The sequence below is a fragment of the Camelus ferus genome, chromosome X (genome assembly GCF_009834535.1).
Source record: "Camelus ferus isolate YT-003-E chromosome X, BCGSAC_Cfer_1.0, whole genome shotgun sequence".
NCBI classification, from domain to species: Eukaryota; Metazoa; Chordata; class Mammalia; order Artiodactyla; family Camelidae; genus Camelus; species Camelus ferus.
This window is the reverse complement of record NC_045732.1, coordinates 93,712,297-93,729,860: the sequence shown is the minus strand read 5'-3', so window position 1 is coordinate 93,729,860 and position 17,564 is coordinate 93,712,297. Positions and strand designations below refer to the sequence as shown.

General features: G+C 43.5%; 1 protein-coding gene across 4 annotated transcripts in view; it reads left to right on the top strand.

The window, feature by feature from the left end:
* Positions 1-17,564, top strand: part of SLC25A43 (solute carrier family 25 member 43) — a 34,894-nt gene that overhangs the window by 2,252 nt on the left and 15,078 nt on the right. For 2 of the 4 annotated variants that reach the window (XM_032475938.1, XM_032475936.1), the window contains exons 2-3: positions 4,551-4,792; positions 7,789-7,961. In XM_032475938.1, the coding sequence (XP_032331829.1) occupies positions 4,551-4,792; positions 7,789-7,961 (415 nt within the window). Of the gene's footprint in view, positions 1-4,550; positions 4,793-7,788; positions 7,962-13,278; positions 13,290-13,629; positions 15,119-17,564 lie in introns of those variants that run through there. The other 2 variants (XM_032475935.1, XM_032475937.1) reach the window with 2 other exon arrangements.

The following is a 17,564-nucleotide window of genomic DNA, read 5'->3' as shown; positions in this document are numbered from 1 at the left end:
TGGATTTTACAACTCTTGCCTCCTGCCCTGTAAGGTCCACAAGGCAGGAAGTATTATGCCCATTTTACAGATGCAGAGTTGGGCTCAGATTGGCCACACCACTCATCAGTAACAGAGCTGAGCCCCACCACCTGGCCTTCTGACTCCAATTCCCATGCCCTGTTACATCATGCTGCCTTTCTCTCTGCACTCATTAAGTGCCCACTGTGTGCATGATGCTTGAGACAATGCAAGGATGAAAGGGGCATGGTCCCTGTGCCCCAGAGCTTACAAAGCAATGGAATAACCATTCTATGTTCGTAGCATGTGACTACCAAGGATAAAGTCCTATAGAAATTCACACTTCTGATGAGGGAGGTAGAGGAGATGTGAAGACTTCACAGCAGAGAAAAAACATCTGAGTTTGGGCTTGGGAGAATGAGTAGGAGTTTTCAGGCAAAGATGGGGAGAAAGATATTGCCAGTAATGCCAAGAGCAAAGGCACAGAGGTGGGAAGGCATGCAGCCCGACTGGAGCATAAGGTGTGTCTCTGGCTATAATGGGAAATACAGCCAGAAGAGCAGGTTGGAATGAGATCTTGGAGGGCCAGATTAAGGAGTTTGGACTTTACTTGGAATGCAAAGGTAGCTGTGGTGGGGGGGAGGTTGATGGGAGGAATGCTGTGATTAAAGCAATTCAACAGGGATTACTGTCACCTGGTAGCAGGCGAGGATGACTAGAGAGGAGGAAGACTAGGGGTGGCAGGACCAGTTAGGAACCTGCTGCACTAGCCCATGTGGTGGCTGAGGGCACCTGAAATAGGCTGGTGACAGTGGGAATGGAGAAGATGAGATGTGTGGGAGAGAAAGAATGGATAATTACCCAGGCTAGGTCTGCTAATTTTTTTCTGCAAGATTAGTTTCTGGAAACTAAAAAGGAAATATTTCAGTGATGGACAGCAAAGTGATTGATTAATCATGGTGCCATCCTTCCTACGTAAAGACAATACCTTTGGTCCATCATTACACTGACTAATCTCTACCCTCCTGACCATGAATTTGCAAATCAGTTCTTTGAGGGTAATAGTACAGCCTATGATTATGGATTTGAACAAAGCAGAAACATCCAGAATGTTCAGCGAATGGAGCGGTTCAGTGATTTGTCCACAAACACAATTAATGGCAGAGCTAGAGCTTGAAACCAGGTCTTCTCGCTCCTTAGTCCAGGGCTCTGCCCAGCACTGTGATGCTGAAGTGTCTCCTTACTTGGATTTCCAACTAAAAGGATCCACTCAGTAGAGTCTATTAGGAACTAGGTCCTTGTACTAAACAAATAAAACCTAACACAGTGGATGGCTTTCAAAGAAATCACACAGTAGACCCTCACCCAACGTTATGCCACAACTGTTTGTCTAGCTGTATAAACATTGGTTTGGGTCGCTGAAACTCTGAAACTGTTCATAACCAACACCATTTCCTTATTGTGCAATGGACTCATGAGCTTGTGTTTGGCTGTTAACCTGTGTTAGGTTGAAGTGTTGACAGTTCTAACTACATGTAACCAGGGTGTGTGTAATATCCGTGTGCCTGAAAGGAAGGGGTTACTGCTGTTCATCAGCTTATCCAGTCTCGCTGGAAGAAGCTTCTGTGCGTGTGTGGGAGTGGGAGGAAGAGCAGAAAGGGGAACACTGCTGCCCCAGCCAATCAGACAAGAGCTTAAGATGCAGGGACCAGGATGACATCATTGATGGCCTATCAGGGTTGCCTGCCTTGACTCTGATTATAGGAGGAACGATGTGTAGTCCTGGTCTCCGTATCAGATAGTAAGAGTCTGAAAAGAAAGGACTTTCTTTGGTTTTTCTTTTTAATTTTGTGTATTGGATAGTAAGACCCTACTTTATCAAACAAACTGATAAAAGACAGGGTTCCTCTTCCCAATTTATGTCATTCAGTGAACCAAGGGCCTAATTCCCCTCCTGTTGCCCCTATTAGTCATCTCTTTGGCAGGACTGCTGAACCCTCTTATGATCTATGCTGAATACGAGCACAGTGTCTGGCACGTTGTGGATGTTCAGTGACTGGGTAATGAATTCATTAGTGTCCTGGAAGTGGTGAGTGGGGTGGGGAATAAGGGTGAGGTGATAAGAATGAACAGTGTTTCTTTTGGCATTCAAACTCCTCCTTCTTCTAGGTTGTTCCAGCTTGCTGCAGACCAGCCCTCCAGACAAGCATTTCTACTTCGTCTCCCCTCCCCCTGCTAAGCTTCCTCTCCACTTGATTGGCCAGGGGAGAGCAGAGGGAGAAGCAGGGAAGGGTGCAGGCACTGAAACTGAGGCAGATGGCCCATTGGTGAATGCTAGCTTAGTTACCTGCATCTTTAAAAGGTAGCTGGTCATCTCAAATGACTGTTTCAGCTGGCGCAGTTAAGGTCAGTTGACAAAATGAAGTCAAGACTTTCCTATAGCTTGAAGGAGACGTTTTTAATCAATGAGGGTTGACTTGAGAGCAAAGGAGCTGTCCCAGATCCCCTTCAGTGATGTCACCCGAACAGCCACACGTCTTATTTATCAGGCAGGGGGCCCTGGCCTGGGCCAAACTGAAAAAGCAGGAAATACACCTTTTCTCTGGAGCTTTGAAAGCCAAAGAACTGGGATGCTCTCATTTTTTTCAAAAAGATACAATGCCTTTATTTTAGCCTAGCTCTGTTCACTTTCCTTTTATTCAAATCCTTGCTCTCCCTCTCCTCCTCCCTCACTCTGACAGAAAACATTATTTTTCCTGGTTTCCAAGCCCTTTTGTATTTTGTCTTCATCAGCAAGAATAAGCAAAATTCCTTTGCTTTCTGGCCAGGGAACGTGCACCGTGTACAAGTGCCCTTACGATTCCTGCTGAGGTGGGCCCTCATGACTGGGAATGCACTGCTTCCAAAAAGAGATTATAACAGAGTGACTTTCTGTTTTGCATTTAGAAAAGTCCACCCAAAGCCATTTTTTACTAAATTATGAAACTACAGAAAAACACAAAGAATAGTCTAGCAAACACTCATACCCACCATGCAGAATTGACAACATGAAATATATTTAGTTTAAAAGATACTTCAAGTATCTCTTTTTAATACAAGAAATAAAATACTAGAGATAAAGCTGAAGTCCTCTTCATTCTCATCCCCAGTCCCATCCACTCTCCACCTTCCTGGAGGTCTGTTTTATAATTCTTCATGTGTATCTATAGCTATCCATGATTACTCTAAGATATGGTTTTGTGGATGTGTTTCTTAATTTAAATATAGTCAGCCCTCTGTATCTTCAGCTTCTGCATCCATGTATTCAACCAATCACAGATCAAAAATATTTGGGAAAAAAATTCCAGAAAGTTCCAAAAAGCAAAACTTGAATATACCATGCTCCACAACTATTTACATAGCATTTACACTGTATTAGGTATTATAAGTAATCTAGAGATGATTTAAAGTATACTAGAGGGCAAATACTACACCATTTTATATGAGGGACTTGAGCATCCACAGATTTTGGTATCTGTGGAGGGTCCTGAAACCTGTGGATATAGAGCGACAATGTGAGATAGTTACCATACACTAAAGGTCACTCTGCAGCTTGCTTTTTTTACTCAACTTTATGCTTTTTATAACTTATCCATGTTAATATATAGTTCTAAAGCTCATTCATTTTAACTGTAGTATCCATTGTATGGATACAATTTATCCATTCCCTTCCCAATGGACAGTTAGATTGTTTGACTTTACTTACAAACAACACATACAATGAAGTATGTGTCTTCATATGTACATGTGCAAAAGTTGCTCTAGGATATGCACCTAGAAATGGAATCACTGGGGTCAAAGTAGGCATTCTTGCAACTGTACTAGATACTTCAGTGACCTACCAATTTACACTTCTACCAGCAGTGAGTGGGAGTTCCTGTTTCCACACTTTCTCACCATCGCTTGATATTATCAGACTTTTTAATCTTTCCCAGTCTGCTGGGTGAGAAATGGTATCTTGTTATTTCTATTTGTCATTTTCCTGACACTGGGTGGGGTGGCATATCTTCTTGTGTAATTATTAAACCAATATATTTTAAAAACTCAATAACTGGGGATGCTCAAATTCACCATTTCAAGCAATTTCATTTCAGTTTCAACAGAATCAAAGGAGGGCATTCCAGTTCAGCATTTACCAAGTACATCTGTTCCTTTACACCCCACAGGCAAGCCAGGAATGACAGTTACACAGATAACAGGGGGAAATGCTTAAGATGAAGTGGGAAGGACTTAGGGTAGTTACAAATAAGAGGGTTAAGAATCTCCTCCTTAGAGCTGACAAGAATTACATAAATATAGTAGAACTGAACATGTTATTCACTAATCGTAATATATTAGTATAGTAATTTTCACTTTGTAAAGGATTTCCAAATGCTGGAAAATGTTGCAGTAAGTAGTGTAGAATAAATCAACTATACCTAAATTTTAAAAAAATTTAAGTAAGTAGCATAGACTACTCTAGCACAATCCATAGCTGATTCCCTTGGGCTTCTCTCCCTGTTTTCTCCCAGGTTTGTCGTGCTGTTCACAGATGACCTGGGCCATATTTCCCAGTGGCACTCCATCATGGCTGGGAGTCTCGCAGGCATGGTTTCCACCATTGTGACATATCCTACTGACCTCATCAAAACCCGGTTAATTGTGCAGAACATGCTGGAACCATCTTACAGGGGGATCTTCCATGCTTTTTCTACTATTTATCAACAGGAAGGCTTCCTGGCCTTTTATCGAGGGGTTTCCCTTACTGTTTTAGGTAAGATGGAACTTTTCACCTTGTCCAAGAAAAGGCTGTGTTCTTTGATATATACAACTGGATTGTATACCTTTGTTGGTAACCAATTAAATCCATTTTACTGACTTCAAGGGATATATATGAATGTATTATAGACATTTGTAACCAGTTAAATCCATTTAACTGAGTCCAAGGTCATATGGATTCAATCCATATAGAGTTGATTAGCTTCATTCTATTCCAGAGCCATACACCCTACTCCTAACATTGGCCTGTTAAACATCCCTGGGAGGTGGGTAGGACAGAGTGGAGATGGCTCAGCATAAATTGATGGGAAGACAATCCCACCCACTCCCCATCTTACTGAGGAATGAGTCTCAGTGTGCAGCCATGCATGTATGAGCACAACCAGGGCAGCAACTGTAGCTTCTGTGATCTTTGGAAACTTTGCCAGGTCATTGGGACCCCCGTTGCCAACCCAGTAGACTTTCACCTTTTATCTGACCTTTGTTGCAGCATTTGATGAGATTGATCACCCTTTATTCTGGAAATTTGGCTTCTAGGACTCCACTGTCTCCTAGATGTCTCTCCCACCTCTCTGCAGCTCTTTCTTGTCTGGCTCATCTGATGCCACTAGCCCCCTACATGTCTCTGCTCCCCCAGCTCCTTCCTTAGCTTTCTTCTCACACTCCGTACCCTCCCTAGGAGGCCTCATCTAAGCTAGTGGGTTGAACAAGCATCATTATACTCTAATGACTCCCAATCTCCTCTCTATAATAACAATGACTAACATCTATTGGTGTTTACTATGTGCCAGGCACTGTGCTAAATGCTCTGCATACAGTTTCTCATTTAAACCTCACTTTACAGATGAAATAGATACTTAGGGAAGCTAAGTAACTTGCCCAAGGTCACATAGATAGAAAGTGGAAGAACCTAGCAATATAACCCCAGAGCCCTCTTTCTTAACCACTGACTACTACTAATTCCCAATGGCAGTACAAATGCCTGCTATTGGACACCCTCACCTGACGCTCCCTTGGCACATCAAAGTCAAGGCTAAACCTGATGTCTTCATTAGTGGCACACCTGCTCCCCTCTTTTGTTCCCTAAAGAACCAAACCGCCTTTCTTTCACTCAGTGGCCCAAACCTGAAGAAACCTAGAGTCGCCTCAACTTGACTCCTCTTCTCCGCTTCAGCTGCCAAGTGCTGTCAGTTTCACCTCTTTTAACTCTCAAGTCTGCCCCCTTCTCCATCCCCATCTTCTCTGCCCCAAGTGACACTCTCATCATCATCCTTCCTACAGACACTTACTAGAGGCTCCTACCTGGTCCCAGTCTTGGGTCTCTCTGCCCAAGTCCACCCTGTGCCCTGCTGCCAGGGTGTGGTGATCTTTCTAAGTGCAAGTTGATCATTTCACCACCCTCTTGCCCCTTCCCTCCTTAAAAGCCTTCACTGACTCCTATGAGCTACAGGGAAAAGCCCAGATTCCTTATGGCAAACTAGATCCTTCAGACCTGGCCTTGGCCAGCTTCTCCTACCCAATCTCCTACCACGCCTCTATCTGCACTCCTGCTTTAGCCATACAGAAATACTTGCATTTCTTGGAAATACCACTCTCTTTGTACATGCTGTTCTCTCTGCCTGCTCTCTCGATATCTGATGAACTCCTACTCGTTCCTCAAGACCCAGTTGAAAAGTTCTGTCTTCTGTGACATCCTTCCTGGTTCCCCCAGGCAAAATTCATCCCTCTGATCCTTGTGTACCTAGAGCACTTTGTACAGCCCTCCTGTTATGGCACATATCAGCTGTCTGTCTCTTCCACTAGATGGTAAGCACCTCCAGGAATTAGCCTACTTACCTTCTTTGTCTTCCTGGCACCTGGCATAAGGCACATCACATAGCATAAGCTCCACATCTTTTTTCTGTTTTTCTTTTTTTCTTTTTTTTTTAATTGAAGTATAGTCAGTTACAATGTGTCAATTTCTGGTGTACAGCATAATATTTCAGTCATACATATACATACATATATTTTCATATTCTTTTTCATTATAGGTTACTACACACGTTTTCCAAATGAAGGAAGATACAGAGTTGGTGCATCATTTTTAATGTGTTTATTAAATAAGTATTACATCTTTCTAAAGATGAGCAACCCCACTAGTGTTAGCCCCTCTTTTAAATCTCATTTTGAGGGAGAAATTTAGTCCCTGTGTAAACTTGAGATTGCTCCCAAAGTTTCTGGAAGTTTCTAAGTGCCAACTCTTGCCCTACCTGCTCACCGTCTTTCCCTAGAAAGATGAGGCTGCCACACAGTGCAGGGTGCCCACTGGACCCTATTATGGCCACATCATTCCTAGAGGCCAGGTCAAGTAACCCCCCTCACCACTACTGTCTCACTTTTCAGTTTTTAAGAATGTTTCTTCTCAGCTAGAGATGAGTCCCTCCTAGCCTCCTAAACTTGGTTAAGTGATGCCCACTAACTTTTTTTTAATGAATGATTTTTTTTCTTCAACACTCTTATGTTTTTAAACTTCAAACACCCAGAAAAGTTAAAAGAATTGAAAACATCCATATACCCACCATATACCATATCCTTCAGTTAACGTTTTGCTCTATATCACAGCTATCCATTTCTGGCCACTCATCACTCATATATTTTTTAGTAATTTCCATGTAAGTTGCAAACATCAATAAACTTTGCCCCTCAACCCTTCAACATGCATATCATTAACTAGAGTTCAATATTTCTTTATGGCTCTCTTAAAAGTAAAATTTACATAGACTACACAAACCTTTAGGGAACCATTTGATGCATTTTGACCAATGACACAACCCCTATCAAAATACAGCATGTCGTCCTCACCCAAGAAAGCTCCTGCTGCTTCGGCTGGAATGATTTTAACAAGCCGAGAGATGGTCCTATTTACTTCCCCTGGGTTCCCCACAGGCATTTATGTTCTCAAGCCAGGTGTCTCCGGAGACATCACAACCTCTCCCTGGTGTTGTTTTTCAGGTGCTGTCCCTTTCTCTGCTGGCTCCCTTCTAGTTTACATGAACCTGGAGAAAATCTGGAATGGACCCCGAGATCGATTCTCTCTCTTCCAGAACTTTGCCAATGTCTGCCTGGCTGCTGCCGTGACCCAGACACTCTCCTTCCCCTTCGACACCGTGAAGAGAAAGATGCAGGTGAGGAGTTATGTTTGAGGGGGTGCCTTGAAGTGTTTGTGGGTGGGTAACAACAGCAAAGAACACTGCGCCTGAGCAGTGCCAGGTTTCCAAGGAGCTAGTGACTGCTCGTACAAACATTCTGCAAACCCCTGTTCCGTGGCATTTCTGCTGCTAACTTAACCTCAGGGCAATGGGCTTGAGTCCAAGCCATCTCCCCATTCCCATCCTCTGCTTTTTTAGGTCTCTGATGAAGCCTCCAGAGGATGTCCATTTTTCTTTTCTCTCTTCCTCATGGCTGCCACTGCCCAGTACATCAGTGCAGCCTCCCATGTCTCCTTTTTCCTGCAGCCTTCATGGCGAGGACACGGCACTCTCCTTACCTCAGTGAAACAGACTGGAAAGAACGAAAATAAGCCAGGGACTATCAATAACAAGGGCCCAGTGGTCCCTGATTCCCCTCCTGGGGAAGTAACTGCATTTAAAATGTGTTGGTGTCTTTGTGGGATTGGACCTGCATTTTCCTAATTATTACCTAAGAGACTCAGTTTCGCTACAGGCCACAGAAGCAAAAGCCTGCTATCCAAGGTCTCCAAGTGAGGAACTGGCTTAGCCTAGGATCAGCCAATTTTTATCAAAGAAAAATCAGAATGGTCCAAGTCACGTTGGGCTTACAGGCAGGTCCACACAGTGGGGTGGACTCAGAATCAAGCAGGGCTTTTCATCTGCCCTGCTCACTCACCGCTAGCCTCCCTTAAAACTCCACATCCACAGGCTTGCCTGCCTTCCTGGCCTCTTCTGGGCAAATCCTGATTTATACAATTGATATATTCCTGAAGAGCTGTGCGGATATTAATTTGGGGCCAGCTGAATCCAATTTTAAATGATCAGTCCCAGGTGAGTTTGTGTTTCCCCGTGGCTCTAACTTGTCCCTCTGCTATCTCAATGGCCCCCAGCTTCCCCTCATGACTTTCTCTGCCGGGCCGGGCCTCATCTCCCTCAGCACTAAAAAGCCAGCAAGTACTTATCTCCACCTAGAAAGAAAAGCTGCTTTCAGAATAATAACATCACGATTACACCCAATTTTGCTGCTCCAGTCAACCACAATTTTCATCTGTCTGGCTTGTGTTCCTTTCTTGTCCTTTGTCCGAGCAAATTTTAAAAATTGTCACAGTATTGTAATTGCAACGTAGATACAAGTTTAGAGCCTGCTTAGCACAGACTTCTTTATAAAATCCATTATTCCTAATTTTAAGAATAATGTACATACACTTAAAAATGGTCAAAATGGTCAATTTTATGTTATGTCTGTTTTATCACAATAAAAAAGGGAATGTGCATAGATCATAGAAAATTTGGGAAATACAGAAAAGCACGAAAAAGAAACAATAATTACCTATAAGCCGAATACCTATGCACTTTAATGATTAATAGTTTTACTTGTGTGTATATTCATATGTGTATGTATATGTATATATGTGCATAAATATAGATATAATACATGTATATAAAAAGTTATTTTTCTACAAAACTGTGTTCCTATTGTATATAAAATTTAGTATCCTGCTTTTTTCACTTATCATTCAACGGATATTGCCTCAGGCCATCAAGTATTGAGAACATCTTTTCTAATTATCACGTAGTATTCTACCATATGGATGTGCTATAATTTTTTTTAAATAATAGATTTATTCTCTCAAGGTTCTGGAGGCTAGAAGTTTAATATTAAGGTGTTGGCAGAGCCATGCCCCATTTGAAGGCTCTGGGGGAGGATTCTTCTTTGTCTCTTCCAGCTTCTAACAGCCCTAAGCATTCCTTGGTTTGTGCAGAATAACTTCAGTCTCTACCTCCATCATACCATAAATAACAATTTCTCAGTTTTTTAATATTTAGACTGTTTCTAATTCTTCAGTGTGATAACACTGCAGTGAAAACCCTTGTATTGTTTCACATCTGTGATGACACTCTTTAGCTATATTCCTCGAAATACAGGTCACAAGATAAAAATAATTCTAAGGCTCTTAATGAAGTTTGCACCCCAGAAAGGTTGTAAGTTTCCACGTGCACCAGCCATGAGTGAGGGTGGTTCATCTCCTCAACTCCTGTCAAGAGTAATTCTTATCACTTTAAATCCTGAAGAACCTAATAGCTGAAAAATGCTATCACATTGTTTCAATTTGAATTTCATTGATTATAAGCAAACTGCATGTATTTCATATATCTCTTGGTCCTTTGTATTTCTTTGTAAATTTTCTACTATGTCCAAATTGCCTATTTTTCTAGGCTATTCAGCTTTTCCTACTAGTTGGTAAAAAGTCTTTATGTGTTAAAGATATTAACCCTTTGTCAAACACTGCACACATTTTTCCCAGTTCAACATTTGGCTTCTGATGCTGTTTGTGTTGTTGTACATATTTTTACATTTTTATGCAATTGTATCTATTACTGTTTTTTTGTTTCTAACTTTGCTCTTCTGTGTAAAAGGTATACCCCATCCTCCAATCATGTGACTTATGAAAAACAATATTTTCATTGTAACTTTTACACTTAATACTTTGACATATCTAGAATTTACCTGGGGTGCGATGTGAGATAATCAACTGATTTTTTTTTAAGATAGTTTACCAATTGTTTAAGCACCATTTTTAGAATAATCTTCCTTTTGCCCACTACTTTGTGATGCAACTTTTACCACATCCTAAATGTTCCGGTGTGCTAGGGTCTGTCTCAGGGCTGTGTATCCGGCTCTGCAGACTTGTCAGTCCGTTCTCGTGCCGGTGCCACGCTATTTCAATTCCTAGAGCTTTATAATACCTTTTAATATCTGGCAGGGCATCTATCACCTCACCACTCTTCTTTTCAACATTTCCTTGATTATTCTCAGGCATTAGTTCTTCCTGATGAACTTTAGAATTACCTTGTGGTTATGACTGGAATTGTGTTAAACCTATATATTCAGAATAATTTGTGTAAAATATTCTGCCTTTTATTCAGGAATACAGTATATCTCTCCTTTAGTTTCAGTCCTCTTTCTTATACTGAACCATATGAAATTGCCAACATCTTCCCTTTGTGACATACCCAAATGGCAACTTCATATGGTCAACTCTTAGGAAAGTTGATTTCTTCATATGGTAATTATGCTGTTTCTAAGATAGCTTCTTTTAAAAAAAAATCCAGGGTGAGGTTGAGTGGGAAGGAAATATGATATACTATAAGTTTTTAATTCATTTTTTAAAATCCTGGCCCTAAGAATTTCTCTTCCTGTCAGGAGTGAGAATGGGCTCTCGCTGGTTGACCATCAGAAGATGGATGAAACAAAGGCTACTTATACCCTGGCTTCCACACTTGGAGGATCAGTTTTTGAACTAGTAGAGTCAGAGTCATCTATCCAGGACTTTCTGCCACTTCTTATAACTGAGTATTCCTTATGCATATAGTTCACGCTTGTTGAGCCAGCTTCCTCCCCAGAGTGAGCCTGTGCAGACCCAGGGCCTTGAGCCTGAGGGTTGGGGTACTCAGTGAGAAAGGGTAAGATTCTGGGACTGGCTCCAATGTGTGTGTGGGTTTTTCCCCCCACACCAAGCAATTCTCCAATGCCAGCTGAGTGTTCTGCAATTCAACTCAATTGTGACATTCTCTACTGGGAGATAGCATCATATTCCACAGGTTAAGGTCTCAGTCCCACAAGACTGCCCCGCACTTCGGATGCCAATCTCAAGCCTAGGTTGTTACCTGTGCTTCTGAGGTATATATAAGTGAGAGGTTCCCACAACCCTATCCTTTGATTAACCTGATTAAATTGTTTGATTAAGCAAAAAAAAATTGCTAGAGCACAGAACTCAGGAAACCCGTTTACTCACTAGATTACTGGCAACCAGCCCCCATCTTTAAGTGCTTTCCAGAAGTCACCACATTAACATAAACTCAGATGTGGTTGAAAGGGGTTTTTTGTAAGTATCAAGACACCTTTATTGATCTTGTCACTTAGGAATCCTAATTTCAAGGGTTATAGGAACTCTGTGCCAGAAATGGGGACAAAGACCATGTATATATTTCTTATTATAAATCACAATATCACAAAGGGTTTCAGATGAAATTCAGTGACAGCTAAATGTGGGGGTGCAGGTTTCAGCCTTCACCATTAACTTTTGGCTTTCCTTTCTCCACCTGAGAGCTAGAACAATGACCTCTTCTGGGGGAGAAGCCACCACTACTTACTGGGAAAAATCTAGCTAACACTACATTCTACTCTAGAATATGTACTTACCACAACAATCTTCTGTACACTAGAAGTGGGTATTTGGGGGTAAATTTGATAATCTTTCCCCTTGCATGGAAACCTTCTGCATACTGCATACACAGCTTCAACAAGAAGCTTTAAAATAAATGCAAAGTCATGATGGTTGTTAAGGAAAAAAATCCAAAGAGGCAATCGTGCAGTTTTCATAAAGTATGATCAGCATCCAGTTATGAATGACAACATAAATGTCATCCAAAGATACAGAAGCTAATTCTTAGGGTTGTGGTCAAAGTGTTATTTTACAGGGGTTAATAAACAATAATACCTTGTCCACGCTACTTAAAAAAAAAAGACACCCCCCACAAGACAGAATCACAGGCTGCTTTTAAATGCAAACATGCATTGCTTTCTCTGGCCATTAGATGTCGCTGCAGTAAATGGAGCATATCTGAGCACTACCTGCCAATATCAGACAGAGCCTTGCAGCTAGTGATGGGTGTCCAGTTAACAGTCTCCTAATCCCTGCTCGAAATACATCTTCAGTTGGGAGGATAAGAAGCCTAGAAACAGCAGGCTAACCTGAAATTCTGTTGTGGTTGTTTGTTCCTGCAAAGCACACAATCCAACTTCTCCAAGAAGAGAGAGCTTTAATAACATTCATCCCCCACTGGAGCCGGCTGCGTTTGCCAGCAGAATTTTTGAGAGAGCTTTACAGGGCAGCCAGGCTCCTCTGACCTGAGCACATTTAATGGTAACATCTGCATTCCATTGGCTTTCCTCCTTACACTGTCCATCAGGAAGCAAATCAAAGTCAGGTGTCTGTTAGATAACCAGCTGGACAGGGAATTTCCTCAACCCCCACACTGGCTGGCCACTTTGTATGAATGTCTCTTTCTCCTAATATATGCTTTTATCCAGATACACACATACACACACAATCTGCCCGTTTAATGCCACATCAGGTTGGAACTCTCCTGAACACTAATGACAGTAATTGGAAGTCTTGTTTAACCAGCTGAGCCCTTCCATCACCGTGCTTACACTCATTTTGTTCCTTTTTCTTTTTCTTACCCTGGCTCCTGGCTGGCATGCTAGAGACTGGAGAGGTAAATAAATTATGCATGTGCATGTTTTGATGGGGTGGTTTCCGGTGGGAAGAGGGGTGGGTCAGTCTTATGCACACATGGGATGAGGTATCCCCACTTGGTGCGCCTTCCTGGAGCCCAGGACCACCCGGCCTGAAATCCCCTGGCCACACACTTCAGTGCATTTCAGCTCAAGCTCTTCCAGGGACGGCCCAGGCTTTTCGCCTTTGCCTCTCGCATACCTGGCCCAGAGTTTGGGTCTGAAGAGGCTGGCAGCACTTAGTGTATTGAGAGAACAAGTAGAAGAGTAAAATATTGATGGAGATTCATTTGTCTGATTAATCTATGGGCCCCTTGTAAGGACCAAGGAGTCCAGTGCACATGGTTCTCTGGACAGTTCATGTGGAAAAAGAGGGAGACAAGCTGCCGGGAACATCCGCAGAGCAGATGAGAAGGTGGAGCCTTGGAACATGGCGGGCCTTCCGAGAGGACCAGGAGGGAGGCAGCAGGCACAAGCTCGTACCCCCACAACTCTGCCTGACACCCTCTCCCCACGGCCCATATTAGGTGTCTGCATTTCATCAAACATAAAACCAAGTGTCAGCCTGTTGCTTACTACCCCAGGGGACTTTGATCCCATCAGGGCTCACAAGGCGAGCAGGATTGGGCCAGGTCAGCATTTGAACTGAAAGCACACAAGATGAAGGACAAAGGTAGTGTCCAAGTGGCGCAGCTGACTGAGCAGAATACACACGGTCCCTGAGTGAAGAGAGGCCCCAGCTGTTCAAACAGAGATGCTAAACCTCCTGAGATGCTGACCTGGGCACACAGCTTCATCCATTCCCTCCAGGGTGCCCCTCCCCTCTGGTGGTTCCTCAGGCTCAAGTCTACATCCTCGGGCCTGAGCCACATCTCTTGAGCCTTAGTCCAACACTTTACACTGCTTGCTGGACACTGCCATTTGGCTGTCACCTCTCCAGGGTCACCTCTAACTTAGGCTGTATCAGAGTGTCTTCCCAAGTTTTCCATTTCCGTGCCAGCATTCCCCCAGTTACCCACGCTGGAGATCCAGAAGTTGTCTTTGACTCTCCCTCTTCCCCATTGCCCAGTCAACCCAGTTGGACCCAGTTGGGTCTTCATTCCCAATGCTCCCACATTGGTCTTTTTTTTTTGTAACTGTCCCTGCCTTAATCTATGACCTTATCAGCTCATACCTAGGCTATTGCAGTCACCCTCTCCTTGGTCTCAGGATTCATTTTAAAAATGATCAGAAGCATCGGGCACTCATGTGCCAGGCACTGGGCTAAGTGCTTTCTGCTCATCATCTCATTTAATCCCGGCAGCAACCCTACTAGGTGCATACTGTTCTTATCAAGCCCATTTGACAGAGGAGAAAAGTGAGGCACCGAGAGGCTCTGTTGCCTGCCCAAGTCTACCCACTCAGTAACTGAGTAACTTGAGAGGTAAGACTGGGTAGCTTATCACCAGGGTCAATATTCATTTCAGTCACCTCCAGCCCAGCCCAGGGGCTTCTGCTAGATGAATTTTAAGATCTGCCTGTGTTGTGTCCTCTATTGCCCTGAGAGAATAAAGGCTGAGCCCCTTGGCCTGGCATGCTGCCCTTACCAACTTTGCCACCCTCACTGTGCTCTCTGTATCAGGAGTTGCAAAATCAGGTGCCGGCAGGAACTTGGAAGTAATGGGAAAAAGAGAAAGTAGGGAAACCTAGATAACATGACACACACCCCCTAAAAAATAAGCCTTCAGATACATTCGGAGCCATCCTGGCTTTCAGAAGCCTTCCAGAGAACTAACAGCACTGTGCTCACAAAATGTGATTAGCATCTAAATATGAACTGCAGTGCAGAATAAAGTGGGCCAGAGGAGGCTGCAGCAAGGTCCTCTCCTCAAAAGGATGGATGCCATTTAGAAATGTGGGCTCACTTTCCAAGGGAACCTAAAATCCAGATGTTTACATGAAATCTCCCAATTTTTCAATGTTGGCAAATAAAAATAGTTAAATCCTGCCTGGGCCAAACAAAACATGCCTATTTCTGACCTCTGTTCTGTTCCCACCTGCAATTCAATCAAAATGATCTTAGCGTCACCCTCCCACATCCCCCTAAAGAATAAGTATTTCACATTTCTATCACCTCTGCCTGGAGCATCATCTCCCCCTCAACTGAGATCTGCCTCGTGGTGGCTGCCTCTTCTGACCTACAGTAGCACATATCTGTTGCTTTCCTTTGATAAATGAGTTGGTTTTTCCCAACCTCCCCCCACCACCCCCACCCCCGCCAACAGCTACCCTATCGTGACAGATAAAGGCAGGTTATTTCACCTTTGTAGAACCACAATGAGGGTGTTCCAGACCACTTTGGAGGGGATGCAGGGGCAAGAGAATCCAAGTTAACTATGTGCTCTGTCAATAACTGCAGACGCTGTGTTTTTACTGTTCCCCCCCACCCCACCCCTTACTTCATAGTGTCAATAAAGAGGATGGAATGGGACAATAAAATGCCTTGTCCATATTAAATGACCAGTAAATGGTAGTTATTATCACATTATTACAATTTCTTATTTCCAGGGAAGACTTTCCTTTTGTTACCTCCTCCAGGGCGTATTTTGTTTCAAGAGCTTTGCGGGTGCACAACCCGTTTTAAATGATGCTGTTAGCCTGCATGTGTGCTCTGATCCAGCCAGTTTATTTTGTACATGCCCCACCTTCTGCCATCTCTGCACCATTGCTCGGCATCTCCACCCTGTCAGAGTCCCCTCCTGAAGTTTCTTCTCAACCCCTCAAGAGGAAGGAGGCTCCCCATCCCGAATGCCCATAGCTCACTCGCTGTAGTCACATGCTTCCTTGTGTTGTAATCTTCTGTGACCACTATTCCTTTTAGACTTTGAGCTCTCTGCCTTTGGGACGTGTGTCTTACACATTTGTTATGTCCCCACAGCATGTAGCCTCATGTAGCAGGCACCTGATACTTGTTAAAAAATGAATGAAGTTCAGGGCTGGCTTATAAGATCTCACTGCCTTCTGAGAACAGAACTGAACCTTAGCTGCTGCTAGGTGAGCCTCAAGTCTGTGTGCTCGTCCGCACCTCTGCTGAAGGTAAGAACAGTCTGCTCCTTCCCCAGCCTGCTGACATAAGGAAACCTCTGCTTGTCCCCTGTCTAAAACTGCCTACAGTCCTCGCCCTGATAATGTGCTATCTCCCACCCCCTGCCTTAGCACTCAGGTTCTGTGTATCTCAGCTCCAGCTGTGAACATTTCAAAATAAGTAAATACACTAAAAGGACAGAGTAAAACAGTCTTGACACCGTTTTGATGAACACCCTCCGTTCATTCAACAAACAGACCATTCAAAAAGGTCTTCAAACCTCACACCGTTTTGTGTGGTACCTAGAAGTGCTTGGAAAGTCAGCACCATAGAATTTTTATTCATTAGCTTGTTGATTTCAGTAAACGTGATGGGATATGAATGAACAGGGCTAAATCTGTGCTCTCCTTTGGTGGGGAGACCTTTGTCAGGGGCAAGGATGGGGACAAAATATGGCTGGAGGAGGTAATGAAAGGGAAGTCTTCCCTAGGAATAAGAAATTGTAATAATGTGATAACTAGCATTTATTGGTCATTTAATATGGACAAGGCATTTTATTGTCCCATTCCATCCTCTTTATCGACCCTATGAAGTAAGTCCTGTTATTATTCCTAGTTTCTAGTGAGGAGATGAGGCACAGAGAGGGTAAGTAATCTGTCCCAACAGTCATTAAGCTAGCCAGGAGGGGGGTTGGGATTGAACCCAGGTCTCTCCTTCAGACCCATGCTTTATCCACTTGGACTACAGGGGCTTGTTCCTAGATGTTAGGTAATCAGTTAATTTTTTTTTCAGTTCCCTTGCCCCGGGTTTGGGAGTAGAAGATGAGGGAGAGAGGGAAATCTGATCTTGAGACTTGGGAGCTCTCCACCTTAGTTGAAAAAAACAGTAGTGCACAGGCTCAGAAACTAGCAGGAGTCTGGCTTTGGCCAGGGAATGGTTAACTCAAGTTGAAGGGAAGAAAATCTTTAGAAAACCAGGCTGTCAGGGGCTCTGGCTTTGGTCGCTGGCAGCCTGACAATGGAAGGCTTGGAGCCGTCAGATTGGAATGAGGAGCAGAGAACATTCAGCAGCCACGGACCTTTGGCCTGCTGCAGACCAGCCACACTGCTCGGACAGGCTGGGAAGAAAGCCACCCTGGCTCGCCGATCCCCTAGGAGAGCAGGTGCAGAGCCCCAGGAGGGGAGAGTAGATT